Genomic DNA, 16,570 nt, shown 5'->3' with positions numbered 1-16,570 from the left:
CAACAACGTTCAGCTCGAAATACCTTTGGTCCACCTGCAAACAGGTCTGAGGACCTGCGCGTCAACTTATATCTCTCTGCAAATTAGCCTTAGAGAAGGTCTTTTCGAGCATGTATTTCCGACCAAGCTGACCTGACGAGAGCTGAGAAAGTGAGCACACGAACAACTTCCCACCCCGCGCTCGACGTTTAATTACGAAACCCCGAACAACATGGCGGCCAAAGCGATGTGGGAGGTCGACCCGGAGACCAGGACCAAGGTTCGCTCTCCTGATCTGTCTCGTCTTGAATGCGAGTCCCTGATTCTCTCTTACAGCTTGCAGCGTTGGGCAAAAAGGATGGTGCCGGTAATGACAGGTGTTGTGACTGCGGTGCCCCTTCGCCGCAATGGGTGAGTCTCGAGTCCTACTGACGGGCATCCGCTTTTGAAATCGTACTTCTCCTGTGATCTAACTGTTTATCCAGGCGTCCCCCAAATTTTCCACCTTCATCTGCCTGCAATGTGCCGGCGTCCACCGTGGACTCGGAGTCCACGTCTCCTTTGTGCGATCCATATCGATGGACGCATTTAAACAGGCTGAGATCCTCCGAATGCAGTACGGCGGCAACAAAGCCTGGCAAGACTTCTACAATAAGAACAGCCCCTCGTTACCGTTTGAGGAGGCAACAATAAAGGAACGTTATGACTGTGAGATCGGGGAGGAGTGGAAGGAAAGGTTGACCTGCCAGGTGGAGGAAAGAGAGTTTGATAATGCTGCCTTTCAAAGGGAAAGACAGGCAATCTTGCAGAAGCAGGCAAGTCGGTCAGCTACGCCGGCTGGAGGAGCAAGGAACAATAATGCTGCTGTCTCAAGCGGCAGTCGTCCAGGCAGTCGGACCGCGTCCCCGGCGCCTACCAAGGGAGGACGCATAACAGCCGATCAAAAGGCACAGAATGAAGCATACTTCGCGCGAATGGGCGAGGCGAATGCCACTCGACCGGACAACTTGCCTCCCAGCCAGGGCGGAAAGTACGGCGGCTTTGGCAGCGCACCACCGGAGCCCTCTCAGCAGCAGGGCTCAGGTGGAATACCCTCTACGGACGAGTTCTCCAAGGATCCCGTGGCGGCCATCACGAAGGGGTTTGGCTGGCTGGGGGGAATGGTCAGCAAGCAGGCCAAGATGGTGAATGATTCTTACATTCAGCCTACGGCCAGAAGTGTTGGTTCTTTCCCATTCTTCCTCCGTTCATTCATTCACTCTTCGGCTACGGCTCGTTGAATGGAGAACAACATAACTGACAGCTCATGGTTCTAGATCGCATCTTCGGATTTCGCTGCCCAGGCCCAAAAGGCGGCCGCGGCCGCGGGACAGGGCATCCAATCCGGCGCCCGCGGTGCCGCCGAATCGTTCAATAAGTTCGTCGAGGGCCAGGATGAAAAGGCCGCTTCCTCGGCCGCTGCCAGGCGGACGGAGCCGGAGCGGAAGGATTTCTGGGACAGTTTCGGCCAGGGCGGAGGAGGCAACAGCAACAGCATCGGGACGAGTGCGATGAGGAAAACCCCTTCAGCAACAGTGACGGCAAATCCGCCGCGGAAGACCAAGGAGGACGGTTGGGGCGACGACTGGTAGGAGGACGCCCCCTGCGAGCAGACAGACAGGCGCGGGGCGCGGGCCTTGAATCGCGGACAAATAAGAGAGGGAAACGCCCGTCAGTATTTCCTCTATATTCGTGCTTGGATCCAGCCAGCATGGCCCTGATACACCGGAAAACACGAGCTGAGAGGGTGGTGATCCCTGCCTTGTGGAAAGCCCGCCCCCCGGCAATTGGGGCTCGCCATGGCAGCAGCTCGCTGCAAAACTGAGGCCCCTGGGAATCGTGACGGCCCTTTGGCTCTACGTACTGCTGAAATGGACAGGATAGGTCTGCAATTCTCGTTGGGCGTTGATGATACTGGGTGAGAGAGCAGCGAAAGAACAAACATTAGACGCAGCGCATCTCTATATAAATGGCTCTCTCGTCCGGCCTGGTAGATTACATTTTTGACTCTGTAAGCTTCTGTCATCTGATATTCCTCGAGCATCAACAAAGCGTTTTTCTCATTTTCCACATGACAACACATCCAGCATCTATTCGCTTAATCCTCCAGGAAGAGTCCGCGGCTTGCATCAATTTTCAATCACCCATAGACTTTCGTCTCCCAGTTGCAAGAGGCGTACCGTGGCGTCTTCTTCTGCAGATGGCCTGTCATCACCTCCCTCCTCTCCATGAGTCCATAGGCCTGCCTCGATATCCTCCTCCCCTTCCTCTTCCAGCTCCTACGCCTACCAACCTAGCCTGCCCCTTCCGCCCAAATCCAAACTCAGGGCCTTTGTCGACCCATTCCTCTCTGTCCTTGGACCTCTCAAACGAATACCTCTTCATGCCTTCGTCGCCACTACGTCCCATCTCCTCCCAACCCAAACGCAGGCCGCGGAACATGTCTGACCGCTCGTTCGCGACGGACGAAGGTACAGGTTTGTAATATAACTTCGGCTTAGTGGAAGTGGAGTCGAAGAGTTCGTCGAGCGCTTTGAAGCCTGTGCCATTGCTTGAGGATGGGTTTTCGGGGCCAGCGGGTGGTGGCCACTGGCGGTCGCGGTCACGATCGCGATTGTGACTACCACGAGGGATCAAAGCCTCGCGGTCAGCATGTACACCTGCGGAAAGAGATTCCGACTGTTGCCTGTCGAATGACAAGCGGGAACCGCGACTTGTGTCGAAGGGAGGTAGGTGAGGTTTGCTGGTGTCGACTTCTTGGAAGATTGCCTCGACGCCCTTTTCACCTTCTTCGTAAACTACTTCAAAACGACGTCCATTGCCGCCTCGACCGAAACCACTGCCGGTCTCTTGATCAATCCATGTTTGCACCTTGTTCGGGGGAACGTAGTCAACAAAGAGTGGTTCTCGTAGAGGTTCGTCAGGAAATCGTGATCCGTGCATCGCAGAACGGACTCGAGATGCGGCGGCGACTGAGGCAAACGATACGAAGGCATGGGTTCGAATACTGTCGAGGTAAAATACGTTGATGGGATCGGAGTCGTCAGAGGAACGCGATTTTGCTATCGATGCAATATGAGCGCGAAGAGAAGGGATATGGAGGGGTCGCTTAAAGTTACGGATGTAAATGGATGATGTTGCTGGGTGGATGGCGGGTGGAATATCTCGATCTTCTGATGAAGTCGTTGATCTGGGTGGAGACATAGAAACTGTTTGATCTTCTGCCTTGGGGTTCCTTGGAGTGGTATCCTGAAAGGCGGAAAGTGGCTTCGTGGTGACAACTCCTTCCCCAGGTTCGTCAACAGCAACTTTGGGAGCCTCCCCATTCATTTGTTCTCCACGAGTGTCTTTCGCCTCCTCTGTTTCTTCTCTCATTTGGTCTGGAGCTTCTGCTGCCTTCGATTCCTCTGCATCCTCAGCCAACCTCGCTCTTTTGCGAGCAACGTCCTGCGTAGAGGGAACCGGTGTGGCGCTTCTTTTTCGCCGTGTCCTCTGTTCTTCTGCAAGGTCACTGGAAAGTATTTGCGAAGAGTGGGATGTATTGGAGTCGGAGAGGTTTTCAGTCAGATGTGGTGTGGGGAGGACGGCTGACTTCTGGCTTTCGGCGTTCTGGTCGGTGATCATGGCTTCTTCTTCTTCTTCCTCCTTCAGTGCCGTTTCTGCACCCGCGACTGTATTATCACTTTCTCCAGTGGCCTCGACTGTTTTGCTGTCTTCTTCGGACTTTTCTTCCGCCTTCTCTACGACATTCTCTGGGATATTCTCTGGAGCGTCCTTCGTCTCTTTCTCATCAGTGTGAGGAGAGGCTTCTGTGATAGGTTGTTCCTTGATCTCTATTTGGTCTTGAGAGTGCCTGTCCTTTTCTTGAACTGCCGAAGGTTTGTCTGCTCCATCTTCGTTCTTTCCAGACCCAGGGGTTTGTTCTCCGCTAGCGGCCTTTGGCGCCTCGTCTTTTGCGGTGTCATTCGCGCCCGTGTCATCATCGAGCCCTCCTCCACCGTCTCCGTTTACCTGCGGCGCACGTTGTTCCTTGACTGTTTCTGCATCTGGGTCATCTTTATCTTCATTTTCAGTGGACCGGTCGCCGTTCTGCGCATCGTACTCTTCGAGTTTATCGATGTATTGTTGTTTTAATTTGAGACCTGTTAGAGGGATATCACGCGACTTGCACTCCTCCTTAAGTTCAGTGACCTTCAACTTGCTCCAATCCGTCATGGCTGCAGCGAACGACTTGATGAGACCGGAAGGGAGAGGGTGTTGCAATCAGCTAAGGAATAGAGATGACGGTAAATGCGCCATCTACAGTATTGGGTTGATATTACCAAATGTCAACTGATTCAATAAGGCGTTTGACTTTTGAAATGCGACGCGCCAACTCGGACGACCGAGTCCAGACGCCGCAAACTGTGACGAGAATGACGTAGAGCTTGGCAATGATCACGTGCTCCAATTTCCTTCGAAACTGCAAAGCTCCTCCTGCTTGAGCTTCCTTGAGCACCCAGAAGCTCTATCGACCCATTGCTGATTTTGAGCTCAACGAAGCTTTACTTCTCGCTTCTTTACCGAGCATGTTGCCGTGATATTGCCAATGCCTCGTCGAAGCTTCTGGGGATATTATGTGAAAGTGTATCTCCCAATTACCCTGCTAACGGCGCAACTTCACCCGCCACTGTTTTCCAGACTCGGGCTTTTTTTTTCCCTGCCACCGCTGCAGACCCTTTTCTCCCGAAGTGATCCATTTATCGTTGCTGAACTGACGCCTGAGCTCCGTCGAAAATGATGGGCTTGAGCTCTTCTCTTCAAGCGGGGTCTGAGGAAAGCCAGCACATTTCCGACCCTGAATAAGGCGCTTCTCTTTACCATGAACATAAATCAGGAGTGATCTCAAGACCCTCAAGCATTTACTACTGGATCATGATACCGATCGATTGATCCTGATCGAGCGCTTTTCGGATCTTAGCCTCTTCCACGTGGACTCGCTTCGGTTTCGATGCCGCCGTGGACGGACCAATGTGTCTCAACCCCTGAACCAGGGTCAGCCTCGCCGCATGAAACCCGAGTCCACACAACGTTTGCTTCACCTTGACGGCGCAACAAACAAACGGCTTCTTCGGTGATCCGCGTCCAATTTGCCAATAATGTGCTCAACCGTTGCCGTTATTTCTGAAGCAGCGAAGTTGAAAATTGAATGACGCCACCTTGCAGCCTTTACTCCTCGTGGAATGCCAAGATCACCAGCCTATTCTTCGTCCCAACTTGGCGGGATTGTATCATGTAGTCCTCGACATGCTCGCCTTCAGAATCCTCCTTCTATCTCAGGTTGGATTTCCCTCCTAGACGCGGTTGCGCCACTAGACTGACCTCTTCCCAGGCTAGGGCGACCTTCTAGCAAGGCGCCTTCCAAGGTAACATGCAATATAAATTGATGTAAGTCCTCTCGGACTTGGGTATATCTTTTACATTGTGCTCAAGCAGTTCACCTTTTCATTTTCCTTGCATCATTTACCGCTGGTCGGTTCATTCATTTCTTCAGCGAGCTAGTCTCTCTTTTCGACATTTCGGACTCGCAATACGATCTTTACTTGCGTCTCAGAATTCCACCTTCCCTTCAATATGTCGTTCAAAACAGCTGTACTTGCCACTCTACTTGCCATAGCCCATGCCCGGTTTAATCAAGAACAAATTCCTATCCCAGCCATTGCAGCCGTTCAAGGCGGTGCTCCAGGAGTGGCCCCAACCATCGCCGGTGCTGCTATAAGCGACCTACTAGCTGCAGCAAATGCCTGTGACAAGCTCAAGCGTGGTGATCAAATCATCGCTGAGCTCGGTACCGGAGCTGACGCTGTTGCTGCTGCCATCGGCATTGTTGCTGCGGAGAAGAATTTCAACCCATTCGTTCAGTCGATTCCTACCATCTGCGATGACCCTTCTCTCCCGGCAACTGATGTCCTCCGAGGTATTACGCCTTTAATCGATCCGGCGGTTGTTGGCTCAGATATCGCAAATGCTTTGTCTGCTAAGACCAAGGTGACTCCACTAGATGCCACCGGCAAGAGTGTTGCGGATCTGCTGGTTGAGAATGGGTTCAGCAACTTCACTGCCCAATCTGCGGCTGGTGCTACGAGCGCTGCTCCAGCTGCCTCCGTGAGCGCTGGAACCGATGCCTCCACCACCACTGCGGCTACTGCCACTGCGGCTGCCAACGTGTGTGGCACCGTCGAAGCATCTGGTCAGTCCCGCTCCCCAAACTGGGGAAAATGACAAGACTAACATTCCACAGGTGCAACCTCTGCTGCTGCTGATTCTGCAACCTCGACAACCTCTGCCGCTGTCGAAACATCAACGGCCGCCGCAGATACAACAGGCAACGCCACCCAGGCGTCTACAGTGAGCGGGGCTGATTTTGGTCTGTGTGTGCCAACCATGAAGTTCGAAGGCGGACTCGGTGGCCGGCCCGCAACTGAATTCACCTTCTTGCCCATCGACCCTCTCTGTGCTCAAGGTCAGCAGGAGGCGTTGAATCCAAGTACGTTATAACACTTGATTTGTCAAGTCACCGACTGCGCGGACTTACTAATAATGTCCATCACAGACATCATCACCAACCGAATCTGCGACCAACTCACCAACGTCTGCCAAGCTAATGACGCGGCGAAGACACTGTGTCGGAGCGTCCAGGCTCAGATCCAGGCCCTCGGAACCAGAGACAAGTCGACCGCAGACACTTGGAATGCCAACCTCGGTTTCGCTGGGACGGTCACGAATCCCGACGGCGGCCCTGCCGAGCCCCCAGCGAAGATGAGAGTAGTTCGATCCTATAGAGATTACTGAATCTTTTGGAGAGGGAGCATAGAGGGATATATGAAGGCGGGAATCGGCTCTCTCAAAGTGCTCAGCTTGCCGCGGAACCTGTTTCTGCGTGTACTATGAACAGATGTTATGAAACCCCCGAAAATAGCCTTTCATTCGACCCACAGCGCCATGGAAAGAAACATTTCAACTTGAAAAATGAAAGGGTAACACATCCCGAAGACACTGTACCATTACGACCCAAAGATTTATCATAGAGATGTTTAATTAACGACGACGAAAAATAAAACCGGTCGCTCACTCTAGAACCTGCCGGGTAGACGTGAGAAAGGGCAGGGCATTGTCCCCGCAAAATTCCTCCTTGGCTCCACCCTAACAATATCGCAAGAGGGAGAGAAAGAGCGAGGCATCAGTCAGAGGTCCCTCCAAAACCAGGGGAGAAATATTCCATATCGCCCAACCCAAGGACGCGGATAGGGTCAGAGTTCGAAGGAGCGCGAGAGACTCGTAGCCTCGTGGGGAACCTCAAACCTTACAGTTCAAATGGTGGAGGATGGGCGGGCCCGGAAGGTAGTTTATGGGCAGGTAGGTGCTGTCAATGAAAAGGATGACACAGTACGGCAGGGCGTGGCATACAGATGGAGATGTGTGCAGTTGCAGTTGCAGTTGTAGTGATTGACAGGAAAACTACTTGTAGGCTACTGCTATATCCCCCTTGCAAATGGTGGAGTGAGTACGTGCTAGACGCCTTCATATGGCGTTTTTCTGTTTTATTGCGCTCCAGCCACAACACTACATACTATATATACCATACCCACATTGCGAGAGCAGAGAGCAACGGTACTCTGTGGTTTTCCCCTTCCTTGCATTTCGCAAGCTTGTCATGTTCCGCATTACGAATACTAGACCGGCCCGAGCGCCAGCGCAACTGATTCCCGATTCCTAGACGGATTTGTTTCTGTTAGGACGAGCGAGTCTTCTGGATCCAGTCGATCGCGTCGAGCAGATACGGAACCTATATCATGTCGCATGCTCAGCCTCAGCGTCTCGGAAAAAGTCATACAATCATTCATTCATTCAAGGGGTCAAGCCAGAAAGCCAATAGGGCGAGATAGGTAGGATAGAATGAGGGAAGACTGGCGTCGAGACTTACGAATTTCTGAGGATCCTCGGTGGCAGGGAAATGGCCCAGCCCCTTCATGGCCTTGAAATTCGAGCCATGGATCTTCTTCGCCGTCGCTTGTGACATCTCTGGCGTCGTGGACCAGTCATATTCGCCGGTGAGGAAGTAGATGGGACATTTTTTCACGTCGATGGAAGAGACACGATCACGAGCGTCGAAGCCACCAAAGTAGAAGTCCAAATCGCCGTGGAAGATGCCATACGCTTGACCGGAGTAGAGATGCTGGACGAAATCAGCACGTCGTTGGGAGAGAATCGGGCAATTTGATCAGGGCATCGGGGGACCGCCATACCCAGATAAGCAACTTATTGACCTTGGGGCTCTTAGGCGCCATCATGCCGTAGACTATAATGTGTTAGTGGCATCAAAGCTCAACGTCCTAGCAAATGGCCCTCTTACTCCAATCCGGGTTAAACAGGGCTTGATTGCACACGGGGCTCTTGTCATTAAACTGCCGATCCATGGTCAAATAGTCGCATCCCTGGAGAGGAATGGTGCCTCCTGCGCCGACTTCCTCTGCCCTGATCGCGACAGCTACACACACCTGCCCCGCCACTAGAGCACAAGGAGAGTCAGTCACGTTGCTCAGAATGGGTTCTTACCAGCTCTCTCAGAAGCCTGCGCCTCTGATATTATGGAATTTCGCAGTAAATCTCAGACGGTATGAACTCACTGCTGGCGCCGCAAACGATAGGCTTGTTAAGCTTCAGGGCCTTGACCATCTCCCTGATGGTGCCGACATAGGCATCTTCGTTATTCGTATGGTTTCCCGGGATATGGTTGCTCCCGGGGAAACTCCTTCCATGAGCGGGTAAGTCGAAGGCGATCATAGTGCATTTCTCGCGCATGCGGGCGTCGTTCATCACACCGTGGTATTGTCTACTGTCACTTCCTGCGGTATGGAGAAAAACGATCTGCTGAGGCCCGTTGCCTGAAGTTTCATAGAAAACCTTTGTGCGGCCCCAGACGGGAGCGTTGATGTAGATGTATTTGCCCGTCAGGTGGTCTTCATCAGTCTCTGGTTGCTCGTCTTCCTTCAAGGGCCCGTTCTGGCCTTCTCGGAGGAGTTCGAGAAGACGGGTAGCCAAGTGGCAGTATTGAGCGAACTTCACTTGGTTTCCATCGACGCCGACTCCCTCTTGCACTATATTCATGCCCTGTTTGAATCAGTTTCCACGTATCAATTACCTTCAGCGACATATCCCACCTGTAACCCAACAAAGCTGGTATAGGGGGCCACGGGATCAGCAGCAAAGAATTTCTCCCACTGTTCGGGTTGGGCTCGAAGAACAAAATCTGCCTTGGAAGCAGATCCAGTCGAAGTTGTGGTTTTGGCACCGGGAGACACCGAGACAAGGATCGCCTCTTCTCCTCCAAGACTCTGGACACCCATTGTCACAGGTTCAATGATGGCTTTGGTGTCGATGAAGGCTTGCCATTGGGGATCTTTGTCCAAAGTCTTGTTGAGAGAGGACACTGCCTTGGACATGGCCTGAGGCAATGATGCCCAAGAATGGGTCTGGGTTGTGGTTGATAGTTAGCATCGGAAAGGCTGGCCTAGGAGAAATAGAGGCCTGAAATAGTGACAGGGCTTTTCGGTGAGACTTACAGCACCATTTGCGCCGCTGACAGGAGTCATCTTGATCAGATTGTGACCTATTGCGTGGTCTCAGTTTGCAAAGCAGTGATCAAACTTGATGATAGCAAGTTATGCTGCGAGTGAAAGGTCAGACGTCCCTCGGGCTACAACAGCGCTCTTTTAAACCTAGCCAGCTCTTTCTCCGCATGCTTGTCTTCGTGCCTTTCGTTGGGGAGGTCATCTTGTAGTTTCGAGAGAACGAATAGGAACAGCTTGCGGTTGGCCCAGACTCCTTTGGACCACCATCTCGTCGGAACAGCCAGACGTAATTGGAAGGAGAGGGTGATATACCCGAGGATGCCATGGTGACAGAGAGTGACCCATCTCGGAATTGCAGTCGACGTAGAGCTCCTCTGGACAGAACCAATGAAGAAACTATCGACCCCGCAAGGCAAAGGGCTTCGAGAGGAGAAAATGGTGAGGAGAGGCAAGCGAAGGATGGCAGTTGAGGTAGTCCCTGTGTTCCAGAGAAGGGCGGCGATGACATCGATGCCGAAGTCAGATTGGAGAAGGAGAAGGAGAAGGCCGATTGGTCGAGTGAACAGAAAATGAGCAAATGGCTTTGTCTGACCATTAATTTGACTTTGTCCCTTCACTCTGCGAGGCTTGCATATACAGACTTTTATCCCGTTCGGCCACCCCGTCTATCGTCTGTTTCTCGGCCAGACCGCTGCCACTCAGACTGTCTCGCTTGTGGCATCCAATTGTCTAATCTCAACTATGCAGGGACGACAGATATATATGTACGGGTCGATGCCATTTGCCTTGGTCAAGCAGTGTGCAAAAAGCAATAGAGCCTCCCATCCCCAAATCGTCAAATCCCCAAGATGACAACCGCCATGCTTACCGCAAATCTTCGGGCTCATGTCAGGAATCATCGATCAATCGCCTCTCCTGCCACGCTTTCTTTGCTAATTCATGCAATGTCTCGAAGTCACCGCTTGTCTGACACATGGCTCTGAACTGACCATCTTCTTTTTGTATCAGCTCCCATGGATCAGCATACTCCACTACCTCGCCTCTATCAAGCACCAGCACTCGGTCGTAGTCAATAATTGTCTGCAATCGATGGGCAATGGTCAAAATGGTGTTGTTATGGAGCTCTCGCAGAGTGTCTTGGATCTTGGAATCGGTTGCATAATCGATCGATGCCGTCGCTTCATCCATCACCAGCACTTTAGGCGACTTCAGTAAGGCTCTAGCTAGACACAAAAGCTGTCGTTGACCTTGAGATAGGTTCGAGCCAGATTCAGCCACTGGCGATGACAAGTCCCTGAAGATATTCTTGTTTTCCTTGCCGTTGCTGGCAATTTGGACCAAGGTGGAGTCAGATTTGACCGTCCCCTTCGCAGAGAACGAGGCATGGCTTCCAGGTGGACTTGAGCCTTCCTCGACTGTTGGAGACCCGCTAGATCCCTCGAGCGGTGTCGTGGAGCCTGACCGCTCTGAATCACTATGTGCTGCTGAAATGAGTTGGACTCGCCGAAGCGCTGTAAAGATCTCTTCGTCGGTGAAGAGTTCAAATGGATCCAGATTACTCCTTAGCGTGCCGGAAAAGAGTGTGGGATCCTGGGGGACGATCGTGATGGCTTCGCGCAAATCTTGAAGACCGATGAGTCCGATGTCGACATCATCAATCAAGATCTTGCCTTCTTCGGCCTCGAGGCCTCTGAACAAAGCCAAGGCAAGTGAACTCTTGCCGGCCCCAGTCCTTCCAACAATCCCAACTTTCTGTCCTGCTTCAATTTTGAATGTCACCTTTCTTAGCACCGGCTCCAGATCTGGGCGGTATCTCGTGCTGTACTCGATAAACTCGACCACTCCGTGACTGGGCCAATTTGCGGCAGGTTTGGTCTCCGGGATGTTCGCTGGCGCTTCTTGCTCGATGTTGATATACTCTTGTATTCGTTCGACGGCGTTCATGTTCTGTTCGTTGGCGGCATAGAGTCGCACAAGCCACAGGACATTTTGGGTGAAAGTGATGGCGTAAGATAGAGCCAACCCTGCAGCTCCGGGATCAATTCGGCCAGCGTTAAGGACCACAAACATGGCGGAGAAGAAAGAGACCAGTGCTCCCGCAATGTCGATACGAAAGGCGAGCCATCTGTTAGTGGCCCACAAGTAGATGAATGGGCGGTTGTGCGTGTTGACCTTCAACTGGCTGTCCTCGATGAATCTCGACTCATCGCCATAGGCTCGAATAGTGACCACTCCACTCAACGTCTCCCCGAAATGCTGGAATAGAGGGCTTCGCTGGACTGCTTCGATTCGTTTCAAGTCGCGTGAAGAGCGGATGTAGAGTAGACCGGTCAATACGTACATGATGGTGATGAAGAACCCAGGAATTAAGAAGCCAGGAGTGATAACGGAGATCAGGACCACAATCGTAAGCACGGCGGCGGCACTGTGCAGCATGCCAATAGCCACAGGAGCAACTTCCTGATCCAGCGCCTGAATGTCTTTAGAGAATCGATTTGTCAGTTGGCCTAGCGGCGTCGAATCGAAAAAACGAAACTTGGCGCGAAGAATGCTCGTCAACAGTTTTTCATGCAGACCCCAAGACTGTAAGTATCTGTTAGCTCGTGCCCATGTTGAGGCTGCCCATTGACCCGTAGCCCTTGCGCAGGTTAAGCAGGCTTTTAAATACAGGGAGAACTTACAGCGCGACGAGAACCCCAGAACAGTATGATTTCCCGGGAAACTGGGAGTGATCGTTAGCTTGTGTCGATGCTGAGAGGACAATGAAATGGAGGCCTCAAACACGGGACGGTATCTCAAAGAGGAGAACTCACAGCAAATAAGCACATACAGCCCCCCAATCAGAGCATATATCCCAAGGTAGTAGCCATCGTCGACGTCGTATAACGACTTGACGACCCAGAATATGCTGCTTGTTGGCGCTGTTTGTGGCATTTGAACGCGCAACCCTCCAAAACTTGACGTTCCTCCTGCCGGGTTTAGGTCCTGAAAAGCATTCACCACTGCGTGTGTCGGATGGACACCGCGGATATGATAGGCATTGGCCCACTGTCTGATCCACAGGTTTGTCGCTACCGAACCCAGTTGTGTGGCTATGAATCCCCATGCCGCGAAAATCCAGTAATACCAAGGGCCCATAGCCTTAAGGTACATATGTATTGTAGACCATTTCACACTTCCCGTGGCCTTTGCTTCAAGTCGATGATCGATAAATGGCTTCTCAGGCCTATTAGTCTTCGATTTTCCTCTATTGGTAGCTTTTCCACTAGGGGTCGCCGTGCCGTTTGTATTTCTTCCAGATAAATGTGATCTCTCTTCTTCCAGATTGGACGGTGTGCGAGACGGCGGAGTCGAGTTGGCTCTTGAAACAGGGCGTGATTTGAACAGCTCATCTCCGAGCGTGCCACTTTCGATAATGTCTTGCGGCGTCCCTTGGGCCATGATCTTACCATTGTCCAGGACGACCACCCAGCTTGCGAGTGGGACCGTGAGTGCAACATTGTGCGAGACCAGAATGCAAGTCCGGTGGGCCATCAATTCTCCAGTTAATGCCTCTTCGAAGATGTGCTTGGCGGTGTGAGCATCGACAGCACTAAGACAGTCGTCGAGAAGGATGTGCTTCGAAGTCGAATAGATCGCTCGTGCAAGCGATATTCTCTGCTTTTGGCCTCCGGACAAAGTGATCCCCTTTTCACCGACTAAGGTCTGGTCACCGGCATCGAGTATCTCTAGATCCCGCTCTAGAGCACAAATTGAAATAACCTCATGGTAGCGATCTTCATCGTAAGGACTGGCAAAGAGAATGTTCTCTTTGATTGTCGCATTGACCAGCCATGCCTGCTGTGCGCAATATGCCACACTTTCGGTCAGGCTCGTGATGGGGTCAGGGCGTAGATCTTGTCGTACAGATCCACCTGGGATGTAAACTGTACCACTGAGTAGTTGCATCTCGCCGAGTAGAGCCATCAAGAGGGAGGTCTTGCCGGCTCCCGTGGGTCCTGCGATGACATTCAATTGACCAATAGAGAATTCAACGTTCATGTCAATAAGTCTGAATGCTTCTGTCGCGTCAGCATTAGTTGTTCCCCAAGTCAACGTAGCGTTTTCCAATGCAATGCGGGCAGTCGGTAAACTTCTCCGTCTGCTCTGGCGCAATTGCAAATATTTCTCGGTTTCTGCTTCCTGCAGAAACTGCTCGACTCGATCGACCGATACCTTCGACTCTTGAACGTGAGCGACCATATCGGCAAGCTGATCCAACGGAATTCGCAGTAGAGAGAACATCGATAAGGCCGGGAATGCAACTGACGGTACCAGAGGGCGCTTCTCCACTCGAGTATACATGAGAAAAGAAACGAACGTGATTACAATCGGGACACCACTCCAGATGGTAGCTGCAGATGCCCATAAAACGTATTTCTTCCACAGGGCAGATAGCTCGACTTGTCTTTTCTCGTTGACGTTGTTCTGGAAACGCTGCTCCCAAGCGAAGTATTTGATAATTCGGATGTTTTGGAGAACTTCGTTCGTGACATGAATTCTGCTGTCAGTGGCTGCCATGATCCGTTTCTGCGCCGCTTGGAAGGAATGTGCGATGTAGAGGTTGAGGGGTAAAATAAGTACCATCACGAAAATTCCGACGAAAGAGCTGAAGCCAAGAACGTTGTATAGCAGACTCACAGCCATAATCAGTTGCACGGGTACTGCAGCCCAGAGAAAATGCAAGTAGGCACAGACTTCAGCCACTTTGAAGGAATCAATGGACATCAAGTTGATGATAGTGCCATTGTTGGCTTGCGACCTGGTGATTTTCTTAGAATCGGTTTTAGAGGCATTATTGTCGTCTTTCCGACCTTTTCCCCTGCATAAGGACCAGATCTTAGACCAAAAGGCTGTCTTCTTTGAAGTAGCTTCATCTCCAAGATTCGTATCAGTGGTAGCCGCTGCCTTTCTTCTCAATGTCTTAGAGTATATTTCGCCGATGATGATAGCACGCAACTGAATGCAGATTTTTCGACCAATCCACAGGCCTTGCCCGTCACCGACGGCTTGTACTGCTCCTGTGGCAAAAAGAAGTATGACATACAGCCATGCCGCACTGACTGGAACAGTTTCTGTGTTCTCCAGATACTCCAGAACGGCCTTCAAGAGTAGAGTTGGAAGAAACATGAAGATGCTCGCCATCATACACCATGCACCTTGAATCAAAATCTGACTCTTAAAATGCAGGAGTAGCCGGACAGCTAGCGAGTGAGTCTTTCGAATCTGCCGGAAGTGAGCAAGCACAGTCTCTGCCTTGTCTTCAAAAGCCAGATTCCAGACATCAGCGAGCTCCAATGTCTTCTTGAATCCCTTCCACACGATCGGGTCGACCCAGGTAAACGTTGCCAGGGAGAGGACGCTGGCCAAGGGTTCTCGAGATGGTTCAATTTCACCTTCATATTCCAACAAAACACCTTTGTTCCCCTTTCGCGCAGTCAGAGCGATTAAGACAAGCGTGCACGTGATCGCGAACGATACTATTGTCAGGATCTGAGAAAGGCGTCCGGGACGGTGAACAAGAACAGATCGGAAGACCCAAACTTGGCAAAGCCATTGGACAATGTACAGTGTTGCACTGTGATTCCAGAGGCCTTTGAGAGGAGATTGCCATCTTGTTGTCGACGAGACCAGACGTGCTCCAGCAATGACCAGGAGGTATGACCACACAGCGGTCTCCATAGTCCAAGTCCTTTGTTTTCGGTCTGTTATGTTCAAAAGGGCAACAACATTCACGGCAAGTTGTGCCGACAGCAATAGAAATTCCAACGTGACCATGAAAACCTCGCCTGTTGGTTTGTTCACATCCCTCGTTGAGTGATTGCCATGACTGTGTGTTTTTTGCAGTGTTAGCCGGGCGAGGCTATCTTCGTCTTCCTCATCGGACTCATGCTCGTCCTCGCTAACATCAACAAGAAGATCTCGAGGTTGGTTGTGGAGTCGTTTCGTCCTTTGCCGAAGGAACTGGTAAAGTAGAAGCAGGAAAGATATCGCACATGCCAGCAAAGGAAAGAGAGTCTGAAGATAGCTATTTGCAGCCGGTCAGCACGTAATCTCTACTGAACATGGCGGACCACCTACGCTGCCTGGAAGCACGCCGACAAGTCATCAACTTGCCATATCGGGCTGTTGCAATGCGCAAACATTGCAGCAATCGACATACCACAACAGTCACCACACTTCAACCGATGCGGGGACGGCCCAACTCATGTCGGCCCAGACAAGCGACGAGGGAGAATACTGATATGAACAAGATTTAAGAGCACGTCAAGGTGATATTGCGACAAAGCCCCCCCGGGTAACTTGAACAGAAGGGCGAGACAAGGAAGAGGTCTCATACTCGGTTGTTGCGAAAGTGGTGCCGCTTGCCGCAATCAACACTTTTGCCAAAACACCGTGACGCCACTAAACTAAATGTACCGGGTACGGTCAAACTTTCCTACCACATACCCCCCGAGTAGGGCTGGTGGGCTGGTGGGCATGCCGAACTGGCTCACTGGCGAGGTCGGGGAAGGAGGATGAACGGTGAGTGGTTGGAAGGCCAGAGCCTTTCCTCGGGCGCTTTCGGGGAGCACGATAGGGGAGGACCGACGCCCAACCCACCCAACTGCCTGCCCTGCCTGCCCAAAAGAGTGGCCAACAATCCGGCTGCGGACCTTCACATTGGGTTGCACCCACCGACACCTCAAACGCGATATCACCTCATATATTAATCCTGGCATCATCTCACTCACCATCTCGACCGCCTTTTTCTCATGACTGGAAAATCGCTCCTTTTGTTCCTGGCTCCTTACTCCTGCCTGAAGCTTGTGGCCTGTGCGGATTCCTGTGTGCTCCTTTGAGCTTTGCCACACCTTATTCTGTCGCCCAGATCCGGGAGATCCAACCTAAGACGACACTGA

General features: G+C 51.8%; 5 protein-coding genes across 5 annotated transcripts; 2 read left to right on the top strand and 3 right to left on the bottom strand.

The window, feature by feature from the left end:
* Positions 1–211: 211 nt before the first annotated feature.
* On the top strand, positions 212–1,610 carry Z519_09834 (uncharacterized protein; the record flags this gene model as incomplete). The annotated part of the gene is made up of 4 exons (XM_016767555.1): positions 212–259; positions 316–390; positions 465–1,199; positions 1,296–1,610. The coding sequence occupies 4 exons, from the start codon at positions 212–214 to the stop codon at positions 1,608–1,610; spliced, it is 1,173 nt and encodes a 390-aa protein (XP_016616347.1).
* A 619-nt stretch (positions 1,611–2,229) lies between these two features.
* On the bottom strand, positions 2,230–4,233 carry Z519_09833 (uncharacterized protein; the record flags this gene model as incomplete). Its single annotated transcript, XM_016767554.1, has 1 exon — positions 2,230–4,233. One exon carries the CDS (start codon positions 4,231–4,233, stop codon positions 2,230–2,232), a length of 2,004 nt encoding a protein of 667 aa, XP_016616346.1.
* A 1,398-nt stretch (positions 4,234–5,631) lies between these two features.
* Positions 5,632–6,849, top strand: Z519_09832 (uncharacterized protein; the record flags this gene model as incomplete). Its single annotated transcript, XM_016767553.1, has 3 exons — positions 5,632–6,247; positions 6,299–6,544; positions 6,611–6,849. 3 exons carry the CDS (start codon positions 5,632–5,634, stop codon positions 6,847–6,849), a joined length of 1,101 nt encoding a protein of 366 aa, XP_016616345.1.
* Positions 6,850–7,897: 1,048 nt separating this feature from the next.
* Z519_09831 (uncharacterized protein) lies at positions 7,898–9,650 on the bottom strand (the record flags this gene model as incomplete). Its single annotated transcript, XM_016767552.1, has 6 exons — positions 7,898–8,233; positions 8,304–8,356; positions 8,411–8,566; positions 8,685–9,168; positions 9,219–9,530; positions 9,621–9,650. 6 exons carry the CDS (start codon positions 9,648–9,650, stop codon positions 7,898–7,900), a joined length of 1,371 nt encoding a protein of 456 aa, XP_016616344.1.
* Positions 9,651–10,517: 867 nt separating this feature from the next.
* Z519_09830 (uncharacterized protein) lies at positions 10,518–15,814 on the bottom strand (the record flags this gene model as incomplete). The annotated part of the gene is made up of 4 exons (XM_016767551.1): positions 10,518–12,212; positions 12,311–12,351; positions 12,443–15,696; positions 15,750–15,814. 4 exons carry the CDS (start codon positions 15,812–15,814, stop codon positions 10,518–10,520), a joined length of 5,055 nt encoding a protein of 1,684 aa, XP_016616343.1.
* Positions 15,815–16,570: the final 756 nt, after the last annotated feature.

Source organism: Cladophialophora bantiana (genome assembly GCF_000835475.1).
Source record: "Cladophialophora bantiana CBS 173.52 unplaced genomic scaffold supercont1.16, whole genome shotgun sequence".
Taxonomy (NCBI): Eukaryota; Fungi; Ascomycota; class Eurotiomycetes; order Chaetothyriales; family Herpotrichiellaceae; genus Cladophialophora; species Cladophialophora bantiana.
This window is presented reverse-complemented; position numbering and strand designations above follow the sequence as displayed.